The sequence below is a fragment of the Poecilia reticulata genome, linkage group LG2, assembly GCF_000633615.1.
Source record: "Poecilia reticulata strain Guanapo linkage group LG2, Guppy_female_1.0+MT, whole genome shotgun sequence".
Taxonomy (NCBI): domain Eukaryota; kingdom Metazoa; phylum Chordata; class Actinopteri; order Cyprinodontiformes; family Poeciliidae; genus Poecilia; species Poecilia reticulata.
In genome coordinates, this window is record NC_024332.1 from 11,267,006 (window position 1) to 11,292,144 (window position 25,139).

Genomic DNA, 25,139 nt, shown 5'->3' on the forward strand with positions numbered 1-25,139 from the left:
AGAGCATAACACTATGCCTATGTAAGATATTTTATTAGTAATTTCTTTCTGCGGGTCTATTGTGAAAGGGAAAGTATCGCAATATTCAAACCCGCAATTTAGCAAGATTTGTAAATCAGAGCTGGACCACCAGACATATTTTGTCTTTACATAATTACACTATTAAAATATAAACAAGGGCACAATGCAACCTTTTAGTGACTGTAATCTATAAAACAAAGATCTGCCTGTTTGCTGCAGTGGAGATGAAGACGGTCCATTCAGGAAAGCAGAGCTGCAGCAAACTTTAACGTGGAACTGCAGAAAAAAGAAAAAAACAAAAGCAAATATTGAATTGTTAATGAATGTCATCATGAGAAAARCCYACTGAGTTTTGCTTAAAAAACTTTTTTAAACATTTAAATCACATTTGTCTCATGAAGTGAATCTTTTTTTGCAAAACAAAATTATTTGTGCATGTCGGAAATCTTTTCTTGCTATTCTAAGGTTTTGCTTGTGATTCTCACATGACGTCTTGAGCAGGACCTAAAATCACAACAAGAGATTTCTGATGTGTGCAAATAAGTTTTTTTGGCAAATAACTTAAGTTCATGAGACAAAAATGAGTTATTTAATTAAAAAATAAAAGTTATTTAAACAAAACATTTTTTTTCAAAAAAAAGAAATTACAATTCCAATAGTTTTGATTACAATTTTATTTTACTTAACTGAGGATAGTTTTCTTTTTTCATTGAATAATTGGGGGGGGGGGGGAGATTAACTTCATAGTCTGTGAACCAGACCCTAAACTTAAAGTCTGGGTTGAGTTTTTTCCCCTTCATTAATGTCACTTTTATTACATACATTATATCTATCGTGGTAATTCAGGGTGAGTTATTTTTAGTTCTAAATGAATATCCTTGTTGGACTTTTATTTAAGTGTTATTCTCCTTCAAGACACATTTACGTAACGCTAGAATAAATGCAAAGTTCAGCAAAGGAAATGAGAAGATCGGACATATATCCATTATGGAGATGATCGGTTTTGGACGGGCGATGTGCCTTATTGCATAATAAATGCAAAAGAATGACTGATATCATTAACAATACAGGGAAGAAGCTTTTTGGTTATCTAGCTTTGCTAGCAAAGTCGTTAGCTAGCAGCTAGCTAATAGCACAACAACAACAGCCTAATGTCTGTATGATAAAAATAGTGAATGGATAGATAAGAACAGTTTCTCCTCACCTGGTTGTCTCCTCCCCTCAGTAGTTCTTCAGAGAAAGTCAGACGCAGAGGCCTGTCAGTGTCTGTTGTATTTCATTACCTCTCTGYTTAAACCGCGACTCCGAGCTGAAGCAGAAACGATACTTCAACGTTTTCCGTCATCTGACAAGCAGCAAGTCTACTCTACTTTATTCAAAAACATTTTTTTTAATTCACCAAAAACTGTTCTGTAATCTCAAACGTTCGCTACGTTGAGCTCCAGTTAGCCGCCTTAGCTCACTGCGCTAGAGGCAACTGGGTCATGCGTAACGGGCAAAAGGTCAAAGGTAACAAGGTGACCAGAGGGCTTATTATGTTATACAAAAAAAAAAAAAATAACAGAACACCAAATAATTTTAGTACATGTTATGTGTCAGAAGAGGGCTTAGAAAATAATACCAAAAGAAATTTGACCAAAAGGGCACTTGGGGGTTAAATCAGACACCAGACAAAGTGAATCACAGCAACGTCATCAGCTGGTGTAACGCTGACCTGATGCGGTGAAGATACCAGTAGCAGGAGAACGAAGCTGCGCCAAGAAGCTACAAACACTGAATAGAAGAAGAGCTGCCATCGATACAGTTGCAGCCAAGCATGATTTAATGTTACACAATACAGTTTTACCAAGTTGCTCAAAGTCTAAACGGACATTGTTGTGCATTTAAGGTGTAAAGTTTACCTTCGACCAAACGCCCCCCAAAGGCATCCCAGAGCCCCCCTTTTGCAAAAATGTCTGCCAGCGCCCCCTGCCGTCCTCTGAACGCCCCGTGGGGGGCGGTACCGCCCACTTTGAGAACCGCTATTCTAGAGGCAATATAAGTCATGCAGTTCAAGACCAGTGCTACTGAATAACAAGAAAATTTATTTTGGAATTGTAATTTAATAACTTCTAAAGAAATATCCCTTTCAATATACTTGCTTTTTAAAAAAAAGACAAAAAAGACTTTATATTACTATTCTTCAGTGACCTAAACTTAAAAACAAATTTAGTCTGATTTAATGTCAGAAAGTTGCTATAAGTAGTACAGAGAATTGTTCCAAACACTGCATTTTATTATAATATGAACAACATGGGATTCATCAGAAAATTGAAGGAATCCTTTCTGTTACGCTTCCTTGAAATCTAAAGTGAAGTTTAATTATGTGTAAAAGACTATTGTGAGTAATGTGATTTTTTTCACAACGTATTGAGTAAATTATATTGGTTATCAATGGGAAAAGGAGCTTATCTGAGCAAGTAGAAAGTAATGCAGCAAAATTTAGCTCTGTTACTCATATAGTTTTGTTGCTTTTGTGTTGGAAAGGAATGAGGGCTGAAGGCGGGGACAAAGCAGGAGGGCAGAACGGCACAGATGTCTGGAGGAGGCAGTCCATGCAGACATCTGCAGATCAGGCACAGAACCTGGAGAGGTCCGGGGCCAGAGTGACTGACAGGACATTGCTTGAGGATAGAGAGATTGGTGAGATTATAAAGTAGCCATCAGCATCTATACCCTTCTTCTCAGCAGTTTTTCCATTTTAAAACCAAGTTGGATATTGGTTTGAGATCATCTTCCTGTTAGGACATCCACCTATCCAAGTGTTAACCATATAGTTATTGATTTGATCGGATGTTGCAGAATATAGTTAGTTTTCCTCCTTTTTTCTTCCATTTATTTTGTAAAATACAGCATGATTCTTCAGCAGGATTCTGTCACCAGCAGGATTGACGGTTGTTATAGTTAGTTCTTAGAGATAGAAGCCTCACCATGATTGGTCCAAACAGTTTTCAGAAGACATTAAGCTTTCAAATTTTAGCTAAAGCTTGAAGGTGTCTTCTCAGTCCTGGTCACTGTGGACAGTTACTCAGCTTATGTGCAAAGTTGAGCATTTGTGGCTTTTGGATTGCGCCCATGAACATCATTGACATTTAAATTTCCTTGGTATGGGCCCAGCAATCATCTAAGTGGGGACTTTTTCAAAGAACTTGCTCGTATTGTTGTTGTCTATGGGGATGACTGCATGTGCCACATCTCAATTGGACTTTAATCCAGACTTTGAAAAGACCTTTCCAGCTTGAATTGAGGGGTTGGAAATTCTCCTTCAGAATTTCTTGTAGAGATCAGAACTCATAATTCCATTAACTATGTGAAGTGTACATGATTCTGAAACAGAAATTCACCCCCAGACCATCACAGTATCACCACCATGTTTGCTTGTAGGTATGATTGTCATTTTTTATGGAATGTTTCATTAGTTCATCTCTGAATACAACATAATGCACATCCTGTATGAATTTTAAGTTGAATTGTTATTGCACCAGTCCACCGATTATTTTCCCAAAGTCATAGGGATCCATCAACATATTTTCCGGGAGCATGTTTTTTTTCTTGGCACTCTCCCATGGAGGATATTTCCACTCAGTTTCTTATTGTTGAATCATGTCTTCTGCTGTAGAGCTACAGAAGTTGTTCTGGGTTTTTTTTAGCTATGGTTGCCTTTATTTGAGAGTGGTCAGACAGGAAAGTGGGTAATGAGACAGGGGGCAGACCTGCCACAAAGGTCAAGCCGGGACACGAACATGTGATGGTCGCATTGAGGACTAAGGCCTCCTTACCTGGGTTGCGCTCTATTCCCTATGCTACCACAGCACCCCTTTTCCAGGTTCATCTCGTATGAATTGCTGGTTAGCTCTTGGAGTCATTTTGGCAGGCTGGCTAGTCCTGGGAAGATTCTCCTGTGTTCTATGTTTTCCCTATTTAATGCTACTTCTCATTGTGGTTCTTTGGAGGAAAAATCTTACAAATTGCTTATTAGTTATTCTACGCTGGTACATCTAGTGACTTTGTTTTGCCTCTGTTCTTGAGGGCAATTATAGTTTTCATAGAGGAAAAACCATAATTTGAAACGGCTTTAGTATTCAGTCAGGTGATCTTTGTCTGATTATACGTTAACTGTTCCCGATTATTTTAAATTAAGTGGGGAAAAAAGCAAGAACAGAATAAATCTGTGGGAAGACAATATCCCAGAGAGGAAATATGGATCATCATTAAAATATAGTTGGGCAGAAACATTGAATTCACATTGAAGCTTGACTTTGAAATTATATTGAAAGTGGTCGATGACTTGCATGTTGAATCAACACAAGTGTTTCAATAACTGGCATATCATCAATTTGTGTTGATAATAATATACGTATTGCAGCTGAACATTGTCTAATCATTCTACACTGAAGGAGCCGTGTTGAGTATATAAACTTCAGACAGCAGATGTAAATTTTCCAGTCTTATTCCAGTTTATTCACCATTACTTCTATTGGCTGTAAGTTGCCTTTAGCATGAATGTTCTGAGCAAACTCCTGCATGGCATCTGTCCATGCCAGCGATAGGGAAGGAGGAATAGTTAAAGTGCAGAGCCTTATTAAAATCAGAGACAGTGATGCTTCTTTCTGCAGAAAGGACAGCTCCGTGATTCTTGAGAATAGGGACAAAATGGGTTTTAATTTTCCCAAATTATTATATATTTTTTATTAACCTTATGTATGCAAATATGACAATGTGTTGGAAATGTAAAGATGCTAAGGTACAGGCTCCCTGTTGCAACATTTTTTAAAAAATTACATTTTTAATCGACCTGACCCAGAATGTTGTCATCACCATCTGGCAAAAATAAATACAAAATAATTTTTAAAATACCCTATTAGTGATATTTTTACTAATTTTACAGACAAATGCTTCTCAAGAAACGAAAGAAAAAAAATTTAAAACAAAAACAAAAAATTTTAAAACAAAAACAACAAAAAGTCCATCTGATGGAGTTGACACAGAACTGAAGGTGGTGAGTAAAAAGAAAACTTGATACATGTGAAGTAATGCAATTTATGTAAAACACATTAAAATTAATTAATTGCACATTTAAGTGAGATTTGACAACAATTTCACTGAAAGAGTCAGAAAAACTGATGGAGTTGACAAAAAGCCAAACTACCTCAATTTATATGTTCTGAAGGAGGCCATGTTGTAGCTCATTAGGTCCATGAAATCTTTACATTATACTAAAATTAAGTTTTTATTTCACAAAATTTCATCAAAGTTTTGTAAATTGTCAGTTATGGTGTTGACACATCATGGTTGTGACAAACAACTTAGGAATAAAAAGAAGAAAAAACTAAAGAATAACTTAAGCTAACCAGAGCTAACTAGCCCTCTTAGCAAAGGAAGAGAAAGGAAGAGGTCATGGGGTCCTCAGAAGTTCTGGTGCCCCCCAATAATGCCTGATTTTTTTTTTTTTTTTTTACATTCTTTTTATGTCTGACAGTGTTGACAAACTAGGGACACATTTTAATGGAGTTGGAAAATATATAAAAATGATTTTTAATTCAATTTATTGATACTTTTATAATTGTTTATATGACTACTTATACTTAATTGTCATAATATATAATTTTAGTATTTCTTTAATTGTTTTAAACTATTATAATGTATTGAGTTCTGCTCCTGGACGAGGGCTTTTACAGGCATTATCCACCGACTACAATGTTTAAAATAAAAAAATATTCAGCAAAYACMWGGAAAATRGTCAGATATTTGAAGAAATATATTTTGTGTATATTTTATTCAAATTGTGTGCTTTATCCATAGGACCTGTTTTGTCCCTATTCTCAAGAATCACTGAGCTAAGCTTATTTGAGCTTGTGCTCTAGTAGATGATATAAGTCTACGGAGTCATGAAGCTGTTTTATTTTAACTTTAGACTGTCCAATTCCTTCATTTGCAATAACTGCTTATCCTTGCAAGGTCACGCGGGGGACCTTTTGACTATTCCAGGGGTTATCAGGTGAGAGGCGGGGTACACCCTAGACAGGTTCCCATTCCACTACAGGGAAACCTGGAGAGTAATTTAGAGATGAATTAACCTCACAGTCATTTTTTCTAATGTGGGAGGAAGCCAGAGTACAAAGAGAAAACTCACCTCTGCATGTAGAAAGACTAAGATTACAACCTGTTTTAGGTCAGTTAGTCACCAAATTTATATCTATCTACTGAAATTGACATAAGTAATACAATTATTAAACATTTTCTCATTATTCTGACATCTACTAAAAAGAAATAATTGTAATTCTAACTGACATCAAACAGGAAATGTCGGGTATGATGTCATGACGGTGCGTTTTATGCAATGTATCCAACTGAACCGTATAGTACCCTTAAAATTGATCAACAGCTAAAATGATATGTCTTAGGTTAGCAATTGATCCAGATGTTGTATGTTTAATGCAGGTGCCACAGCTCAGGTCTACGGTCATCAGTCTGTTCGGTCCCTTCCCTCTGTCCGCCATGACATCAGTCGCTATCAGAGAGTAGATGAGCCTCTGCCTCCTAGTAGGTGTTTGCATATCCTACATGAAATGTACAGGAATACTCATAACTTGATGTGTTGCTTGTTTTTATTCCAACTAACTTCACAGTAACTTCCTGTTACTGTGAAGCTTCATTGCATGTTGACAGGTTGACTATTTCTGACTGCTGCTCAGTATAACAAACTGGCCACCTTCTGGCAGAAGTTATGAACTACAGCAGAAATATTATTACCACATAAATTAGGGCAGTGTTCCCCAACCCTGGTCCTTGAGGCACACTGCCCTGCATGTTTTAGATATTTCTCTGCTTTAATATGCCTGATTCAGCTGATTGCAGTTCAGCAAACACTTGTCAATGGAAATTACCTGTGCTAAAGCAAGGTAACACCTAAAACATGCAGGGCAGTGTGTCTTGAGGACCAGGGTTGGGGAACACTGAATTAGGGTACAATGAACAGAAATAAAATGTAATGTTCCAACAGAAATAAGGGTATAAAAAGTGTATTTGTTTCCTCTAAGTTACATTTTCTTAAGTTTTCCTAAAGTTTGACTACAACAGATTCAGGGGCAGACATTTTCCTTTACATTCATTCATTTGTTACATACATTCTGAGTTTTTGTTGCTCATTGTGATTTGTGTTTCAGTCTGAAACTTTTCCCACTATCTTCCTAATCCAGATTGGGAGGCTCGCATTGACAGTCATGGTCGCATCTTTTATGTGGATCATGTGAACAGAACAACAACATGGCAGCGGCCTACTGCYCCCCCGGCCCCACAGACTCTACAGAGGTCCAGCTCCATACAGCAGATGGAACAGCTCAACCGCAGGTTAGTACCAACAGTTTCAGTTCCATAAGTGGTAGTCATCATGTTCACGGAGTTCCTGTGAAAATAAAAAGCTTAGGAGGTTGTTCTCGTTCTGGTTTGTTCTGATTGGACGATCACCACTCATTGCTGGCACCTAAAATTTTTATTTCATTAGAAGCAAAAACGATACCAAGTGGGTCATGAAAGTCGCATGAAGCATGAAAGTCAATGCCACAAGGATTTTAAAAATCCACTAATCTTTCCACCTTTACACAATGTTTAGCTAGTATTTTGTATTGACATGCACATGTGCAGGTATCAGAGCATCCGAAGGACGATAAATGATAGCAGACAGGAGGAGCAGCCAGCCAGTGAGCTGCTTGGGGATGAAACTGATATGCATCCATCTGTTCCAGGTAACACCCCAACCATACTCTGCCGTTAAAATACACCACTCAACTTACTACCTTTTATCATGTTATAACAACAATGCATGTGTTTAATCTGCACAAAGTAGAACACATTTGGAAATTGTAAGGAAAATAAACTGCATTCTAAGTTTCAAATATGAATGATGTGGTGTGTTTCTGTACAGTCCATACCTTTCAAGTCTCCTGTTTTGGCTGGGAAACAACCCGTTTTACCCTCCTTTCCTGCCATAGGCCTGTTTTATTATTTTTCCCATAAATATCCCGTATTGTGTGCATCCAAAAACAGTTACAAGAGGTGGTTCTTCAAGCTTCTGACTCAGGGAAGCTGAATTGAATACCTTCACACCACCCACTTAGTTTTGTTTGTTAAAAAAAAGAAAAAGGATTAAAACCACATATCTTTTTTCCACTTACTGCAAGTACTTTACTGTATTTTATGTGTATTCAATTTGTGGTTGTAACATGACAAAATGTGGAAAAGAGGCTTCGCTTGTCTGCTGTCTTTTTTTCTGACATTGCTCATTTGCCTTTCAGAGCTACGGAGGGAAAACGGTGTGGCTCAGGCCAGTTCCAGGTCTCGCATCTCCTTGCTGCTGCAGTCCCCCACCGCCAAGTTCCTCACCAGTCCTGACTTCTTCACTGTGTTGCATTCCAACCCTGTATGTAAACCACTCAAAAGTACTTTGCAATACAACCGGTCTAATCAGCCCAGGTATATAACCTGCTACAGTCGGTAGATAATAAAATGCCTGTAAATAAAAGATTGCCTGTCTAAGAGAAGGCAGCTGATCACCTCCAACGAATAGATGATGTGGAAAGAATGTGTTGTGGAAATATTAAAGCAACACCACAAGACATCAGCACAAAGTTAGTTTGATCACATTTGTCTTTTCCAAATAGACAATGTTCCTCAGCATATCACCAAATTAGTTACAAAATAGCTGAAGGAGAACAAACTTAATGTTTTGAAGAGGCCATCACAAAGTCCTGATCCTCGTCCCAGAGAAGTTCACTGCTGCAAGGTGGCCACCAGTTCTATCAGGATCAATGAGTCAAAATTCTAGTAAAACTTATGTGGCAAGATTTTGGGAGGAAACCCAAAATACATGACCAAAGTCAGAAAGTTTTAAAGGAGAAGTATTATGTAAAACCTACTTTTTGAGCTGTACATCATGTTATAATGTTCATCAAAAACATACCTGGATTGGTGCTTTGATTCTTTCATGCATGTTTGAGAAATCCTTTAATTTACCATGGCAACTGTGCAAATGCCTGGGTGGAACTACTGCTGCCTTCAAGAAACGGCTCCTCCTCTGAGCTGCAGTGTCCAAGCTTTTGCATCACAGAGCAGCCCTCCTCTGAGACTCCACCACATCGCTCCTTAAGACTAGCAGCAGCAATTAGCAAACACCTGGTGGAACTGCGCATCTACTGAGCTCATTATACAGGCTACTTCTCAGTGCAACGTAAAAACGTTGAAGTGCTAATAAAAAAGTTATGTTGTGATGACTTCCTGAAGACAGGAAGTCATCCTGAAGACAGGAAGTCATCCTGTCTTCAGGATGTCATCACAACTTTTTAAAGAGTTTTAAAACTCTTTAAAAACTTTAAAGAGTTTTTAAAAACTTTTAAAGAGTTTTTAAAGAGACAGAGGCCCAATTTCAAGGGGTTAAATTATGATGTCAAATGTATTCTAAGTTGTATTTGATATAAATGTAACATTTTTATAATAACTAAAGTTAACATATTTAGTTGACTATCCTGTAAAATGGCACTATGTGCATGTAAAACATAATGCTGCCCCTTTAAAGAGAGTAAATAACATTTTCATTTTGCATTTTCCAAGTAAAAAATAATTTTCCTAATTGACCTTTAGCAGAAAATGTTTAGTCAGATTTAATATCAAATATACAACCTTTTTATAAACTAAACTGGATATAAATGTATAAGGTGACTGTAAATCCCATTCACCACCACAGTAACGCAGTGTTTTATACTTTACCAAACAATAATTTTACTGATAACTGTACACTGATTGCCAATTTCTCTGATTGTTCCTCTTCTTCTCCCTGTGAACTCAGAATGCCTATCGCATGTTTACCACCAACACATGTCTGAAGCATATGATCAGTAAGGTTCGTAGAGATGCACACCACTTTGAGCGCTACCAGCACAACCGTGACCTGGTGGCTTTTCTCAACATGTTTGCGAATAAACAGCTGGAGCTGCCCAGAGGCTGGGAGATGAAGCATGACCACAGCGGCAAGGTCTGGCTGAGAAACAAATAGTCACTTTGTCTCAACAGTTACAGATTGCAATCTCAACAACTTTAAGTTTACGACATTTTGTTCACATGTAGCCTTTCTTTGTGGATCATAACTGCCGTGCTACCACCTTCATTGATCCTCGGCTGCCTGTTCAGAGCTCTCGTCCAAGTCTTCTATCTCACCGCCAACATCTAACCCGACAACGTAGTCACAGTGCTGGGGAGGTCAGTCCAAGGCAACTGGTAAGACTGAAGAAACTGACATCTGATTATTGACATCTGATAACAAGAGCTTATGGGGATTTAGAGCTGATTATGCAACTGACGCATACTAGCAAAACAACTGAAGACGATTGACTGCAAGTGCATCATATCTCTATCAATCAAACTAGCCAAATATAATTTCACACAATTCACAGCCAGGATGTGTTTTCAGAAACTCGTTCACAAGGAATGGGTATCCTCTAATGAAGTGCAAAACCAAGCTTCCCACCTAGGTTTACTCTCTAGGTTTAAGACTACAGTTGGCTACATGTGCCTTTTAAAGGCCTGTCATTTTTCCATGCTATATACATTTTGTTTAAAGGGTTTCAGAATTATGAGAAATTCAAACAAAATTGAAACAGGAAAAATGTAATTATTTTTTTCTTTCTTTACAGTAGAGTAACACATTTTACAAAGTGATGCAGAAATATAGTCACCAACTGCATTTTCATTGACCATGTAATTGTGAAATTTGGTATTTTGGAAATCGATTTGCTCACACCAAGTATGGAAAAACTCAATTGTCAATAAAAAGTTTTGGTGGTAGGATGAGGTGGTTGATGTATCAATTTTATTGATAAATCAATAAAATTGATTGATCTTGACAAACTGGAATGGAAACTTTGTTTGCATCACATGCGTCACATGATCAACAACTGGATGTTACACTGGTCCAAACCACAAAGAACACAGGAGTTGGAAGACCAAGACGCAGCAGGTCTTTTAATGACTTGTTGCGTGCACAAACCTTTGCTTTTCTTATTTAATGGAATCATCGCAACTGTGAAATTTTTTTTCTATATTAGAGAAAAATTAACAAAGTTTTATGCACATTTATAATGGAAGCGCAGTTTAATACTTCCCTCATTAAGGAGTGAAGAACAGTGTTTAAGAGCAGCAATCTTTTTGTAAAACGGTATGGAAAATAGACGGGCACCCTAGTGTTAACAAATGTGGTTGATGGGCAAAATTGCCTGAATATTTACTTGTTATATCATGTTGAGTCAGATTAATATTTTGTCTACATCTTATTGTTTTTTGTATGTCCTCCTGTCTTTACAGGTGGGTGAAGAAACGCATCACCCTGGTCCTCCAGTCTTGCCACGACCTTCAAGTACCTTCACCTCAGCTAGCAGGGGGCAGTGCCAAGAGGTTGTCCCTGTGGGTCAGTATAATACAGACAGACAAGCACACATTCACTCAGTTAAAATCCAGGCATTGTGAAAAATTCTTAATAAAAATCTTTCATATGCTTGTTCTCTTTGAAGTAGGGTATCTTTTCTGTCAGTCTTTCCAGCTTAAGACACTCTTAGGGTCACTAAAATCCCTCCTCACTATTAATGTTTTTTTTTCTCATATTAGAAACTTTCTTAAAGCCTAGAATGTTTGTGAATAACTTTAATCTTATAGTTTAAATTCTAAGAAAAATCTTAAAATTCCAGAAATTATGTCACTACTCACAGTGATGTAATTTTACAAAAAAGAAAAATGTTTGCCCATTCACACTGGACAACACATACAGGTCACATATATTTGGTAGTGTTAACGGCCATGGCAAAAAAATCTTATTTGACAACAAAAAAAAAAAATTGGAATTGTGCCACTTCAGGCTGCAGTGTGAACGCAACCTTAATCTGACTCAACAACATGAATTGAATATTCAGTCCATTTTACCCATCAGCTACTTTAACCTTAGGATTCTTTGAGGATATGGGCCCAGCTTTCAATTATATTTAGTGATCATGTGAGGGACCAGACTTCGACACAGATAAAAGGTGTTCAAAATGGCAAAAAAAAAAAAAAATCATTTTAATAATTCCAAAAATGGTTTAAAAAAACATTAGGTTTCAGCAAAAAATCTGTCAAATGAGAAATAACAGATTTCGGCCTAACTTAACTGAGGTCGACTAAACACTAGCTGAAATCAATTTGCTGCAAACAAAGAACAAAAGGTTGCTTTAATAGGAGTGGAGTAACTTAAATCCACCATATGAGGGAGACACAACATAACAGAGAAATACAAAATGACCTAAAACATCCTGTGAAACAAATGAAGCCAAACTAACTTTAACTTGGCACAAAGTTAAAGTTAAAGTTAACAAAGTTAACTTTAAACTTTAACTTTAACAAAGTTAACAAACTTTGTTAAAGTTTGTTAACTTTAACAAAGTTAAATTTTATTTTATTTAAATAAAATAAAATATTTTATTTAAATAACATATTTTATTATTTAAATAAACTATTTTATTTTATTAAAATAAGTTATTTTATTTAATAAAATCACTTATTACATATTAATAAGTTAATATTTAATTGACAAAATAAAACGATTATAATAAACTTTAAACAACAAAGTTCCATATAGTCTTTTAGAAAAACGATTGATACGCACCAGGTTTCCTCCTCCAGGTCGTATGTGTTGGCAGCACCTCAAACAAAAGAGTAAAACCATTCAAATATTAACTATAGTGTCCACCCATTGGAAAATATTTCTAAATAAAATGACTAACTTAAACATAATGTAAGTTGTTACTAATAATGTAAATTAAGAAAAATAAATACCATCTGTTGGTGGTAGGAGCATTCACCACCGATTCCACATCAGCTTTAAGATGGAACTTTTAACCCACAAAGGTAATTTCTTTCATCCACAGAAATCAATACCTACATTAATATTGATTAAAACATAACATTATCTTCAGAAACAGTTAGTCCATAATTCAGGATGCGACATGTCCGGTACCACATTTTTTACTTTTTGATCTTTGTAGCTTTCTTTAATGAAACAAATAAAACTGACCCGCTTGTTTCTTGTCTCGTATAGCTTACAATGATAAGATCGTGGCTTTTCTTCGACAACCAAACATCTTTGAGATTTTGCAGGAGAGACAGCCGGACTTCAGCCGAAACCATGTACTCAGGTATACCAACATGTCTTCTTTCATTGTTACAATGTTTTATACTCAGTTTGTTTACTTTTTAAATTTAGTGTAATTTGTCAGAGTGCATGGCAGCCTGTCTTCTGTCACCCTGCCCCAGAGGAGCCGTGGCGACAATGTAGCTTGCCACCATTGGTGTGTGTGAATGTAGTGCTAAAGTGCTCTGGAGTTCTCTGGACTAGAGAAAACCTTGTACAATTTGAGGCCATCTTTCCAGTATCTTTCTACAAGTTTCTCATAGTAGTTTTCTGGAATTCTGACCCATTCCTTCTGACAGAACTTCCTCACATGCACCTTTTCAGCTCTGACCACTAATGTTCTCTGGAACTGAGATCAAGACATTGTGATGACCACTCCAAAACATTAAATTTGTTGCCCTTAAGCCACTATGTTGCTAATTTGGTGGTATGCTGAGAGACATTGTCTATTTGGAAGACCATTTTGTGTCCTGGCTGATGTCTTGAGGTGCTGCTTCAATATTTCCATGTTCTTCAAAATGTTTGAGATGTTATCTCAGGTTTGCAAGCTTCCTTCATTTTCTTCCAAATTATTTAGTTGAAATATATAAACTAGTTGACTTTTCAGTTTGTCCTCTAACTGTATTAGTAAAATATCAAGACATATTAGAGATAACTCAAAATAAACTACATTTAATTTACAAATTTATATTCTTTTAATTAAAAAAATATATATATTAAAAAAATGAGAAAATGCAAATAAAGGAGGAGAAATCCTTGTTGATGGAATGTTTGATGTGGTATCAGGGAGAAGGTCCAGCTGATCCGCACAGATGGCGTGTCAGGACTGACCCGACTGTCAGGAGATGCGGACCTTGTCATGCTGCTGAGGTGAGACATCCCTGCTGTTTTACCCCCATTGTCTGCCTCAGTGTTTCCATCCCAGCCTAACAGCCATTCTCCAAATGGCCCACAGTAATCCAGATGTGGTCACCAAATATGACCCTACCCACCACATATTGCTCATAAGACGTTGATAGAACTCTTTGCTTCATGTAGCATCATTTTTTCAGCCCTTCTGGGCAACCATAATCCAGTAATGTCTTGAATTGATAGCGGGAGTGTATGGGCTGGCGAGTTGCCTCAACACAGGCATAATGAGGAGCCAGACTAATATCAGAATCGGAATAATTTTATTGTCATTGTCAGACAACGAAATTGCAGTTCCAGTACAACCATCCGTTACACAACAACACGAGGGGGATGGGGGGATAGTTGGCTGAGGCCTTGGAGCCCGACAGGCACTGCCTTGCAGGAGGAAATAGGAAAAACATCAGGTAAGGAGAGGGGGACAAACAGCATGTTTCACACTCTGCTCTTTGCAGGGCAGAGTTTGAGATGAAGAAGAAACCTGGGCACCTAAGCACATATAAACACATATAGACAAACAAGCTGGGTACGAGGAGGAGGTGTGATGTGCAAAAGGGTCTCATGTGAGTTGTGTGTGTGTCAGACCATGAATCCTAAGTGAAGCATGCCATTGTGACTATGATGTCAGAGTTCACCACCAGCTTCACCAGCTATCAGTTCAGGGCCCCACAGATGTTCTCATGGAGGGAGGGGGGTAGGGGGGCAGCAGAACAGAGCCTTTCTTAGACATATCAACCAGGGGAGGATCGCTGGCCAGCCAAGGCCAGCCTGGCGAGCCAGATTCCGATAGCAATAATTTGTAAAGTCTCGCTTGTGCTTCACAATGGCAAAGCCAAACATCCAAATTTAGGGTCTCCCGTCTGACCCGTGTGAGCAACGTTCTCCAAGGTCACACCATGTCCATTCTGAGTCTGAGATGCGCTGCCCGTCCACAGTCCTGTTCCAGGATTGCATCCAGTCTGCTGCTCAGCTCCCGTATCATCTCAGTCCGAGTGTTGATCGCTCTGCAGCGATCAACCGTACCCGGCAGCCTCAAAGTTGCCAAAACGGCTGCCGGCAACTTCCGAAATTTCCGATAAGCCAGGTAGCCACCAACTCCAATAAGCAGAAAACCTGCTATAAATCAAATCATTTACACATCTTCAACATCCTCGACTGACAGCGTCGTCAGACACACGGTCTTCCACTTCCATCCAGAATACATTGTATGTCCAGCGAAAAATGTCCCCTCAGGACATGAGGGTTCCCCTTTACCCGGTTTCCCAGTGGGAAAAATTTTATCAATTGGGTTGAAAGACCAGCTGATCAAATCCATAATTTGCAACTTCGGAAGCTATTCAAAGAAAGACTCTGAAAACACAGGATATAGACGCTGAACAGGGAAGGCAGGGAGACAAAGTGCGTCCTCCTCCTTCGAAGGACAGAGCAGAAAACCTGTCTAATATCAATCAATCAATCAAATTTTATTTAATAATGCTTTATTATTTCAAATAATAAAGCATTATTATATTATGTCACATAATAATAAATATTATGTGACATTTATTATTGTCACATAATAAATGTGACAATAATAAATGTCACATTTATTATTGAATAAATGTGACATTATTCAATGTCACATTTATTCAATGTGGCATTGAATAAACGGTAAGAAAGAGAGATTTTGAAATAAATAAAAAAAAAGATAAAAACATTAAAACCCACACCCCTTTTCAACCAGGAGGGACGACACCCACACCCCTATCCTTATCTGGGACTCGAACCCGATCTGGGACTTTAGTCAAAACGCCGTTTGACAAGGGCCCCAACCTCTAGGACTTCAGTTAAACGCCGTTTAATTAATAGAATCTAATAACTGTGTACATTAACTAGAGTGTAATAATGCAGTGGTTTTAAATGTGCTGAAATTATTTACATGAGGAAAAAGGGGAAATATCCTTATTTACCCCATGGATTTTGTTTAGGTCCACCAGCATATTAGGGGTGCACCGATTGTACTTTTTTTGGCCAATTACTCACTACTGGTCCTTACAAAGCCTGGCTTGCCGATCCCAACATTGGCCAATAAGTTGTTTTTTTGTCTGAAATGTTGCTAAATATAACAAGAAAGTGAATGAGTTTTTAAAAGTAAAAGTGGGGTGACTATTTTTAACTGCAAACATGACCTGGTGGGCCTCAAACCTTTCTCACGGGAAAGAAGAGAACAGTGTTTGATATTTGGATCCCTGCTTAGGTAGATGACATCAGGGGGTAAGATTGACTTCACCCGTAAGTATTGACTGATCACCGATCTCCCAAAATTGAGGAAATCTGTGCTGATAAATCAGCTGGCCAATGAATCAGCTGGCTAATAAATCTGTGAACCCCTACTGACTGTACAGTTTCTGGCTCTGGAAGGACTCCTCCTTGTTGAAAAGGTCCCAGAAACCTCTAGAGCAGAAAATGCATCCAGATTTTATTCCTATAATCCTGTCATTTCAATTGTGCCGAGTTCATATGCAAGGCCAGCCCAATGTGGACATGTCTAACATGAATTCACAACAGGGTTATAATGGTTCTGGGTTTTTCATTAGTGTGAATGCTGTAGTCATTCACACTCTTGAGTTGTCTTTCATGTGGATCTCTAATTTCAGTATGGCTTAGTTTTATAAACACACAATATAGTTCAAGTTAGTTGTAGTTTTCCCTGATTAATTACCGTTTTGATTTCAGTTAACAAAAATGTTTTCTCAGTTTCAGGTTTCATTATTTGTTCATTTTAGTTAACTATAATAACTTTGATTTATACAGTACTTTAGTAGTTTTTATGATAACAAGGGTCTAAATTAATGAATACTCTAAATTTTAGTCTGGCATAGTCATTTTAAAAATGAATGGGAAATCTGTGAAATCAAACTGGAGACTCAGGCTGCAATTGTAGATGTTTATATGGATCTAGAGTAATTGCTAGTTTACTTTCTCTTGTAATACTGTACACCATGCACCACTTTTGCTTGTTTTACTTCCTTTCTGCCATCCCTGATTTACATCAGTGTTTAAGTCTTTCTCTCTCTCCCATTGCAGTCTGTTTGAAGATGAAGTGATGTCCTATATCCCTCCTCATGCCTTACTTCTCCCCAGTTACTGCCAGTCACCTCGCGGATCCCCTGTTTCCTCCCCCCAGAACTCACCAGGTATCTTACTGACATTAGCGAATACAAAAAAATGTTCCTGAAACTATCCGTCAGTCCCTCTTCCTGTCTCACTGTAGGAACTCAGCGAGCCAATGCCAGAGCCCCAGCTCCTTACAAGAGAGACTTTGAGGCAAAACTCCGCAACTTCTACAGAAAACTGGAAACTAAAGGCTATGGTCAAGGCCCTGGAAAGCTGAAGTGAGCTGAATTTATACCTGTGTGCATCTTGTTAGACTTCCTCACTTCATTTAGGCTTATAGTTTGGGTTTCATGTTCATTTTTGTGCATATGAAGAGTGACTATCCGTCGGGACCATCTCTTGGAAGATGCTTTCAACCAGATCATGTGCTATTCCCGGAAGGACCTGCAGCGCAGCAAGTTCTATGTCAGTTTTGTTGGGGAGGAGGGGTGAGTAACTGAGGTGGAAACCAATCTCGAAAAGAAAGTACAGGAGAAGAGGTTTAAGGGTTAATCTGTGTGTGTGTGTTACAGGTTGGACTACAGTGGGCCTTCTAGGGAGTTCTTCTTCCTAGTTTCCAGGGAACTGTTCAACCCATATTATGGTCTGTTTGAATATTCAGCCAATGACACCTACACCGTTCAGATCAGCCCCATGTCGGCCTTTGTAGACAATCACCATGAATGGTAATTGACACAAAAACACAAATTGTATTGAAATTAATGTCCCATAATGTAACTGATGCATGTCTGAGAATTATCAGAAGTTATGGGAATTTCTACAGCCTGGAGGAATAGTTTAATGGTCCAAATACTGCATTTTAATCTTAGATAGAAGATGGTAAAAGTCTGAGGTCTACAGAGTGAAAAGAAATGGTGAGAGTATAGACCCCTGTGGCGCTCCTGTGCCTCTCGCTGCCTGGTCAAAAACACTACCCTTCAGTCATAACGTGTTCTGTTTGTCAGGTAGACATTAATCCAGGTGACTGTTGAGGTCTCCACTTGTGTTTTGTGGAGTTTCTGACAATTCAGATTGAATTGTGTTACTGTATTTTCCGCACTAGGATTATAAGGCGCACCTTCAATGAATGGCCTATTTTAAAACTTTTTTCATATATAAGGCGCATAGAATAGATGCTACAGTTAGCGTTGCCGATTTATTCCGTACTCTATTATTACACATCTACATTTGTAAAGAAGTGGTCCCCGAGTACTTTATATACTAGTCTGCCCCAGTCATTGTTTCACTCACAGTTGGTGCTGCGATATTATTGTGCCCAACTGCTTTCTGGGTAACAGACCAACCGACACGCTGCCGCCACAGTCTCTGTCTCTCTTCCCCCGGCCCCCCGGCTTTAAATGTATAGTGATTTCTAAACTAAAAATATCTTAAAGTCTATTCTCTGAGCTACAGGGAGCCAGCGTAGGGACTTTAAAACTGGGGAGTTGTTCTCCATCTTCCTGGTTTTAGTGAGAACGGGAGCAGCAGCTTCTGGATCAGCTGCAGGTGGAGGATTTTTTTAGGCAGACCTGAGAAGACGCTGCTGCAGTAATTGATGCAACTAAAGATCAACACATGGATGAGTTTCTCTAGATGCTACTTAGACATTAGTCCTCTAATCCTGGAAATGTGACTTCTGTCCACTTCAGTGAGAAGTTTCCTATTGAAACAAAGAAACCCCTGTTCTTTATGTAAGATTGAAACCAGATGCGTACTGGTTGGGTTGGAGAATCCGACCCAACTCTTCAGTTGTTCCAGTAATATGTCAGTGTCAAAAGCTGCGGAGGTCTAACAGAACCAGCATTGTGGTTCTTCCATAAGGATATCATTGAACATTTTTACAAGGGCAGCCTCACTAATGTGATGATGTGATGAGCCCGGAAACCAGACTGACAGACATCAAAGCGGTTGGTTATAGTTAGGAACCTATTTAATTGTTTAAACACAGCTTTTTCAATAATTTTGCTGATGAATTGGATGTTGGAGATCAGATTGTAATACTGTAGTAGGGATTTTTCCAAATTGTTTGTTTTTATCAGTGGTTTGACACCTGCTGTTTTCAAAGCCTGGACGGAAACACCTGATGAGAGCGACAAGATTGCTCTTAGGACCAGATAATTTATGACAGGCAGAACTTTTTCAAAGAAAGGTGTAGGTAGGGTACCCATACAGCAGGAACTTCAGCTTAAAAGTATACACAACTAGTTGAACATGTTGGCCTAAATACGTTGCAATTTTCCTGCTACTTAAAAAAAAAAGACCTGAGTGAAGTTGACCCGCCCCCCTTCTTCAAATCAGACAAAATTGGTGTCAAACGTTTGTGCTACGTTTGTGCAGCAAAAATTTTCATTTATGCCGCTATCATTTTAAAGATATAAAGAAAGTTGGATTTCATAAAAGTGGGTGTCTGGTTGACCTTTTGACCTTTACACTTTCATTAATATCTTCAAAAGCCAAAGCAGCACAAACGAAAATTTTTGCTGCACAAATGTAGCCACGTTGATTGACACCCATTTTGTCTGGTTTGAAAAAGGTGGGGGATAGTTGACCTTGGATGACCTCTAGAAACATTTCTTTGTATCTTTAAAATGATAGCGGCACAAACAAGACTTTTTGCTGCACAATCGTAGCACAAACGTTTAACACCAATTTTGTCTGATCTGAAGAATGTGGGGGGGCCAACTTCACTCGGGTAAAAAAAAAAAAATGCTGTTTTTGTTACGCTAAAACTCATAATTACTTCAAAAATGTATGTCTTTTGTTATGTTTTTCACCCATCGAGGTCGGCATTTTTTTCACCGCTGGGTTGATGACGCACATTGGTCCATTCTGTACTGGAGTCTACAGAGTAAACACAGGAAAGCTAACTTTACCCCAGCAGTTGTTTATCATATTGCGTTTGACTGGTGGCATTTTAGATAATGCCACACTGTATCACTATCGTCTGTGATAAAAATAAAAAAAAAATTGAGAAAGAATCTGGATAATTTCCCATGTGAAAGAAAGGAGAGCGCAATGCGAGAACCAGAGCGGAACACAACGAAGCACCTAATCTGGACCCTGGACATTTCTCCGCAACACTTTGAGCCATTTATACCAGCAGAACCAACGAAGGCTCTAACAGCCAACATTAAGCTAGCGTTAACGTGGTCGCTACATTAAATAAATGGCGTGCTGTCGCTGAGACAGGCAAAGCTGAACACTCTTTGAGATGCTAACAGGAGCTATAATATTGACATCACCGATCGACCAGGTCCATGGAGGTCAGGTGTCGGTGGTAATTAAGTCCAGTGTGGCTATTACCAAGGCACGGAACTCTAAGAAAGACAGGATTCTTAGAGACTCCCTATTGTACTCTTCCATCCACTCAAACACCCACCCCACTCCATCCCCCCCTGAGCGCACACAGCGTTCATTGATTTATTCATCCATACCACTTCCCGGACCCCCGTACATCCCTGAAATGGCATGGAACCCCCCCCCCTAGGAGGCGTGCCCCACAGTTTGGGAATCTTTGAATTAGACCAAGATTATCAAGAATATCAAGGTTTGTGTTCACTAGTCATTACGCCGACTATCCATTTGTTTGTGTGCTTCAGGTTCCGTTTCAGTGGCCGCATTCTGGGTCTGGCTCTGATCCATCAGTATCTACTGGATGCCTTCTTCACCAGACCCTTCTATAAAGGCCTTCTGCGCATGTATGTTTATCCAGAGTTAACCATGAACATAAGAAAAGCATTCACCAACATGCAATTTAATTGTTTACTATTTTTTTATTGTAAGGCTACGCTCACTGAAAGACCCAAAAACTCACAGGACTGCGGTCATTCATTGTTTGCCTTTTCCATTTTCCAGTCCCTGCGATCTGAGTGACCTGGAATATCTGGATGAGGAGTTCCACCAGTCTCTCCAGTGGATGAAGGACAATGATATAGAAGACATGCTTGACCTCACCTTTACTGTCAATGAGGAAGTGTTTGGACAGGTCAGACTCTGAGATTGCCTACATATTTAGATGCTTAATGCTATCTTGTAGACTAGATAGACTAGAAAACACTGAAATAAAGTTTTTGATCACAAATATAACTTTTTTTGGCTCAGACTTTATTTGAGAGCAGTTAGACAGAAAAGTAGTTAATAAGAGAAGGGGAAGACATACGGCAAAGGTCATCAGGTCTCGAAACTGACGTCTATGTAAGGATTGTGCTTTACACCTGCGCCAACACAGCACCCCCCCGCATAAATATTTTTTTTCTGTGTAATGCGACTCCAAATTATTTGCAGACTACAAATCACCTGTTTGTAGATTATTTACTAGATGTTCAAAAGAAAATGCAGCTTGGAAAGCCGAAGTACCTAGGCGCAATGCTACTTGTCAAACAGGATGGTGTTTGCAAAGCTGCCAATTCAAGACTGTCATTCATTTTCCTTGGCGATAAATGGCTTTACCCTCAAGACGAGATAAAACTGTAACTTCTGGAGTTTTGCTGTTTCCGCTGTGTGCATGAATGCATATTAAGATATATTTAGTGTTTGAGCTAATAAAAAATATATTGTTCCATAGTATAAGTCACATTTGTCCAAAAAAATGGAAAAAAATAAAACGTACGAGACTCACTGGGGGCAAGTCACGTTTAACTTTTCAGAGTGAAAATTCAGTGAATATTCTTGTCTTCTCTCATCTTAACTGTACTGCTAATGTTTTCAATTGGGGCGTAGTTTTCTGACTGAACGCTGGCTTTTCATCTGTAAAAAGCCTGACCTGAGAATTCTGGTTGAAAGCATCGGTCGATTGCTGATCTCCCAAAATTAAGGAAATGGGGGCTGATTTATCAGTGCACCCTTTGTTCCCAAACCCAGCTCCGCTGAGCTTGTGGATTCTGTTTTTGAAAGTGGCTAAAGCATTATTACATCTGTCCGTCTGTTTTTCAAACTCAAACACAGATTTAGCATTGAGCTAGACAAGCTTTTTGCAGATCACAGAACGGGAGCTGAAACCTGGTGGAGGAAACATCCCAGTCTCTGAGAAGAACAAGAAAGAGTACATTGAGCGGATGGTGAAGTGGAGGATAGAGCGAGGAGTCGTCCAGCAGACTGAAAGCCTGGTCAGAGGTTTTTATGAGGTGGGGTTGTGTCAGCTTTGTAAAAACCAAACGGTTTGTTCCAGACATTTCAATTTTACAGGACATTTATTACCTTTACAATATATGTTTCTCTTCAGGTGGTGGATGCAAGGTTGGTGTCTGTGTTTGATGCCAGGGAGCTGGAGCTGGTCATTGCTGGCACTGCTGAGATTGACTTATCAGACTGGAGGAGCAATACTGAATACAGAGGAGGTACACGGGGATCAGTAAAGTAATCTCTGAAATTATGTTAAATGTTTTCTTAGAAGAGTGGCTGATCCTCCTAGTTGAAACAGTCTGGAAGATTATGGATTTAGATTTATTTTTTTCCAGTTCTGAATCAAATAATGAGAAATTACAGTATGGATTTTTACAGATTTTATTTCCTATTATTCCTTCTCACCTTTATTCCTTATGTCCTTCCTTTCTTGTATATTTTCTTACATACCTGTCATCACTATTTCTTCCTCTGTCTTGTACTTCTTTCACTTCTTCAGTTCTCCCTTCATTTTTTCTGACTCCCTCATAAATAATTTTCAAATTTCCTCTTTTCATTCCTTAATTGTGTCAATGTCAAATTTATTTATATAGCACTTTCAAAACCGGTTTAAAACGGCACCAAGCCCTGTACAAAAAGTGATAATAAAATAATTGAAACAGTGATTCTTGAGAATAAGGACAAAATGGGTTTTAATTTTTCCATATTTTTTTTTATTATTTCTCAACCTTATGTATGCAAATATGACAAATAATGTTTTGGAAATGTAAAGATGCTAAGGTACAGGCTCCCAGTTGCAAATTTTTTTTTTAAATTACATTTTTAATCGACCTGACCCAGAATGTTGTCATCACCATCTGACAAAAATAAATAAAAAATAATTTTTAATGACCCTATTAGTGATATTTTTACTCATTTTACAGACAAATGCTTCTCAAGAAACAAAATAAATATTATTTAAAACAAAAAACAACAAAAAGTCCATCTGAAGGAGTTGACACAGAACTGAAGGTGACAAACTAGTGAGTAAAATGAAAAACTTGATACATGTGAAGTAATGCAATTTATGTAAAATACATTAAAATGAATTAATTGCACATTTAAGTGAGATTTGACAACAATTTCACTGAAAAAGTCAGAAAAACTGATGTAGTTGACATCTGACGGAATTGACAAAATGCCAAACTACCTCAATTTATGTTATTCTGAAGGTGGCCATGTTGTAGCTCATCAGGTCCATGAAATCTTTAAAATTAAGTTTTTATTTCACAAAATTTCATCAAAGTTTTGTAAATTGTCAGTTATGGTGTTGACACATCATGGTTGTGACAAACAACTTAGGAATAAAAAGAAGAAAAAACTAAAGAATAACTTAAGCTAACCAGAGCTAACTAGCCCTCTTAGCAAAGGAAGAGAAAGGAAGAGGTCATGGGGTCCTCAGAAGTTCTGGTGCCCCCAATAATGCCTGATTTTTTTTTTTTTTTTTTTTTTACATTCTTTTCATGTCTGACGGTGTTGACAAAAACTAGGGACAAATATCAATGGAGTTGGAAAATATATAAAAATGATTTTTAATTCAATTTATTGATACTTTTATAATTACTTATGGCTACTTATACTTAATTGTCATAATATATAATTTTAGTATTTCTTTAATTGTTTTAAACTATTATAATGTATTGAGTTCTGCTCCTGGACAAGGGCTTTTACAGGCATTATCCACCGACTACAATGTTTAAAATAAAAAAATATTCAGCAAATACCTGGAAAATATACATTGTTGTGCTCACATGACCCAGGTTAGTTTAGTCAGATATTTGAAAAATTATACTTTGTGTATATTTTATTCAAATTGTGTGCTTTATTCATAGGACCTGTTTTGTGCCTATTCTCAAGAATCACTGGAAAAGAAAAAATAATACAACAAAAATATATAATGTTAAAATAAGAGTATTAACAATAAGTAAAAAAAAAAAAAAAACATCACAACTGAATAAAGTATCAGGCCTCAATTAAATGCCAAAGAATAAAAATGAGTTTCAAGAAGCTATTTAAAATGATCCAGGCTGCGGGCAGATCTGGAAAGGAAGATTATTCCATAGAACAGGAGCAGCAATGGAGAAGACCCAATCTCCTTTTCTCTTAAGGGTAGTCCGAGGAACTTTCAGTAACAACTGGTTATTTGATCTTAAAGTTCTGGACACAGAAGTTTCAAATATCCTGAAAATAAGGAATGGCTAACCTGTAACCCTATGGTGTCGACACCCGCTGTGGAGCGGGCAAAAACTCCTCAGCCACTCAAAGAAAAGAAAAAAAAAAAAAATGGCCGGGTGAGAAGTGTTGAGTTCAATTTTGTCAGACATTAGAGACTTTTAACTTTATAAAAGTAGTATTTTTATATTGATTTTGTTTTACATTTACTTCAAAATAAAACCAGAAATCAGGGCTGCACAGTGGCACAGTTGGTAGAGCTGTTGCCTTGCAGCAAGAAGGTTCTGGGTTCGATTCCTGGCACGGGTCTTTCTGCATGGAGTCTCCATGTTCTCCCTGTGCATGGTGGGTTTTCTCCGGGTACTTCRGTTTCCTCCCACAGTCCAAAAACATGACTGTCAGGTTAAGTGGTCTGTCTAAATTGCCCCTAGGTGTGAGTGTGTGTGTGCATGGTTGTGTGTCCTGTGTGTCTCTGTGTTGCCCTGCGACAGACTGG

General features: G+C 38.1%; 1 protein-coding gene across 6 annotated transcripts in view; it reads left to right on the forward strand.

Moving 5' to 3' along the window:
• hecw2b (HECT, C2 and WW domain containing E3 ubiquitin protein ligase 2b) overlaps nt 1–25,139 on the forward strand; it is a 51,979-nt gene that overhangs the window by 18,088 nt on the left and 8,752 nt on the right. For 3 of the 6 annotated variants that reach the window (XM_008430603.2, XM_008430643.2, XM_008430652.2), the window contains 18 exons: nt 2,548–2,703; nt 6,502–6,603; nt 7,260–7,410; nt 7,705–7,805; nt 8,355–8,479; nt 9,902–10,087; nt 10,180–10,329; nt 11,413–11,515; nt 13,175–13,271; nt 14,054–14,137; nt 17,243–17,352; nt 17,430–17,550; nt 17,647–17,760; nt 17,845–17,997; nt 20,911–21,009; nt 21,167–21,296; nt 22,288–22,434; nt 22,533–22,647. In XM_008430603.2, the coding sequence (XP_008428825.1) occupies nt 2,548–2,703; nt 6,502–6,603; nt 7,260–7,410; nt 7,705–7,805; nt 8,355–8,479; nt 9,902–10,087; nt 10,180–10,329; nt 11,413–11,515; nt 13,175–13,271; nt 14,054–14,137; nt 17,243–17,352; nt 17,430–17,550; nt 17,647–17,760; nt 17,845–17,997; nt 20,911–21,009; nt 21,167–21,296; nt 22,288–22,434; nt 22,533–22,647 (2,244 nt within the window). The remainder of the gene's footprint in view (nt 1–2,547; nt 2,704–6,501; nt 6,604–7,259; nt 7,411–7,704; nt 7,806–8,354; nt 8,480–9,901; nt 10,088–10,179; nt 10,330–11,412; nt 11,516–13,174; nt 13,272–14,053; nt 14,138–17,242; nt 17,353–17,429; nt 17,551–17,646; nt 17,761–17,844; nt 17,998–20,910; nt 21,010–21,166; nt 21,297–22,287; nt 22,435–22,532; nt 22,648–25,139) is intronic. The other 3 variants (XM_008430617.2, XM_008430611.2, XM_008430634.2) reach the window with 3 other exon arrangements.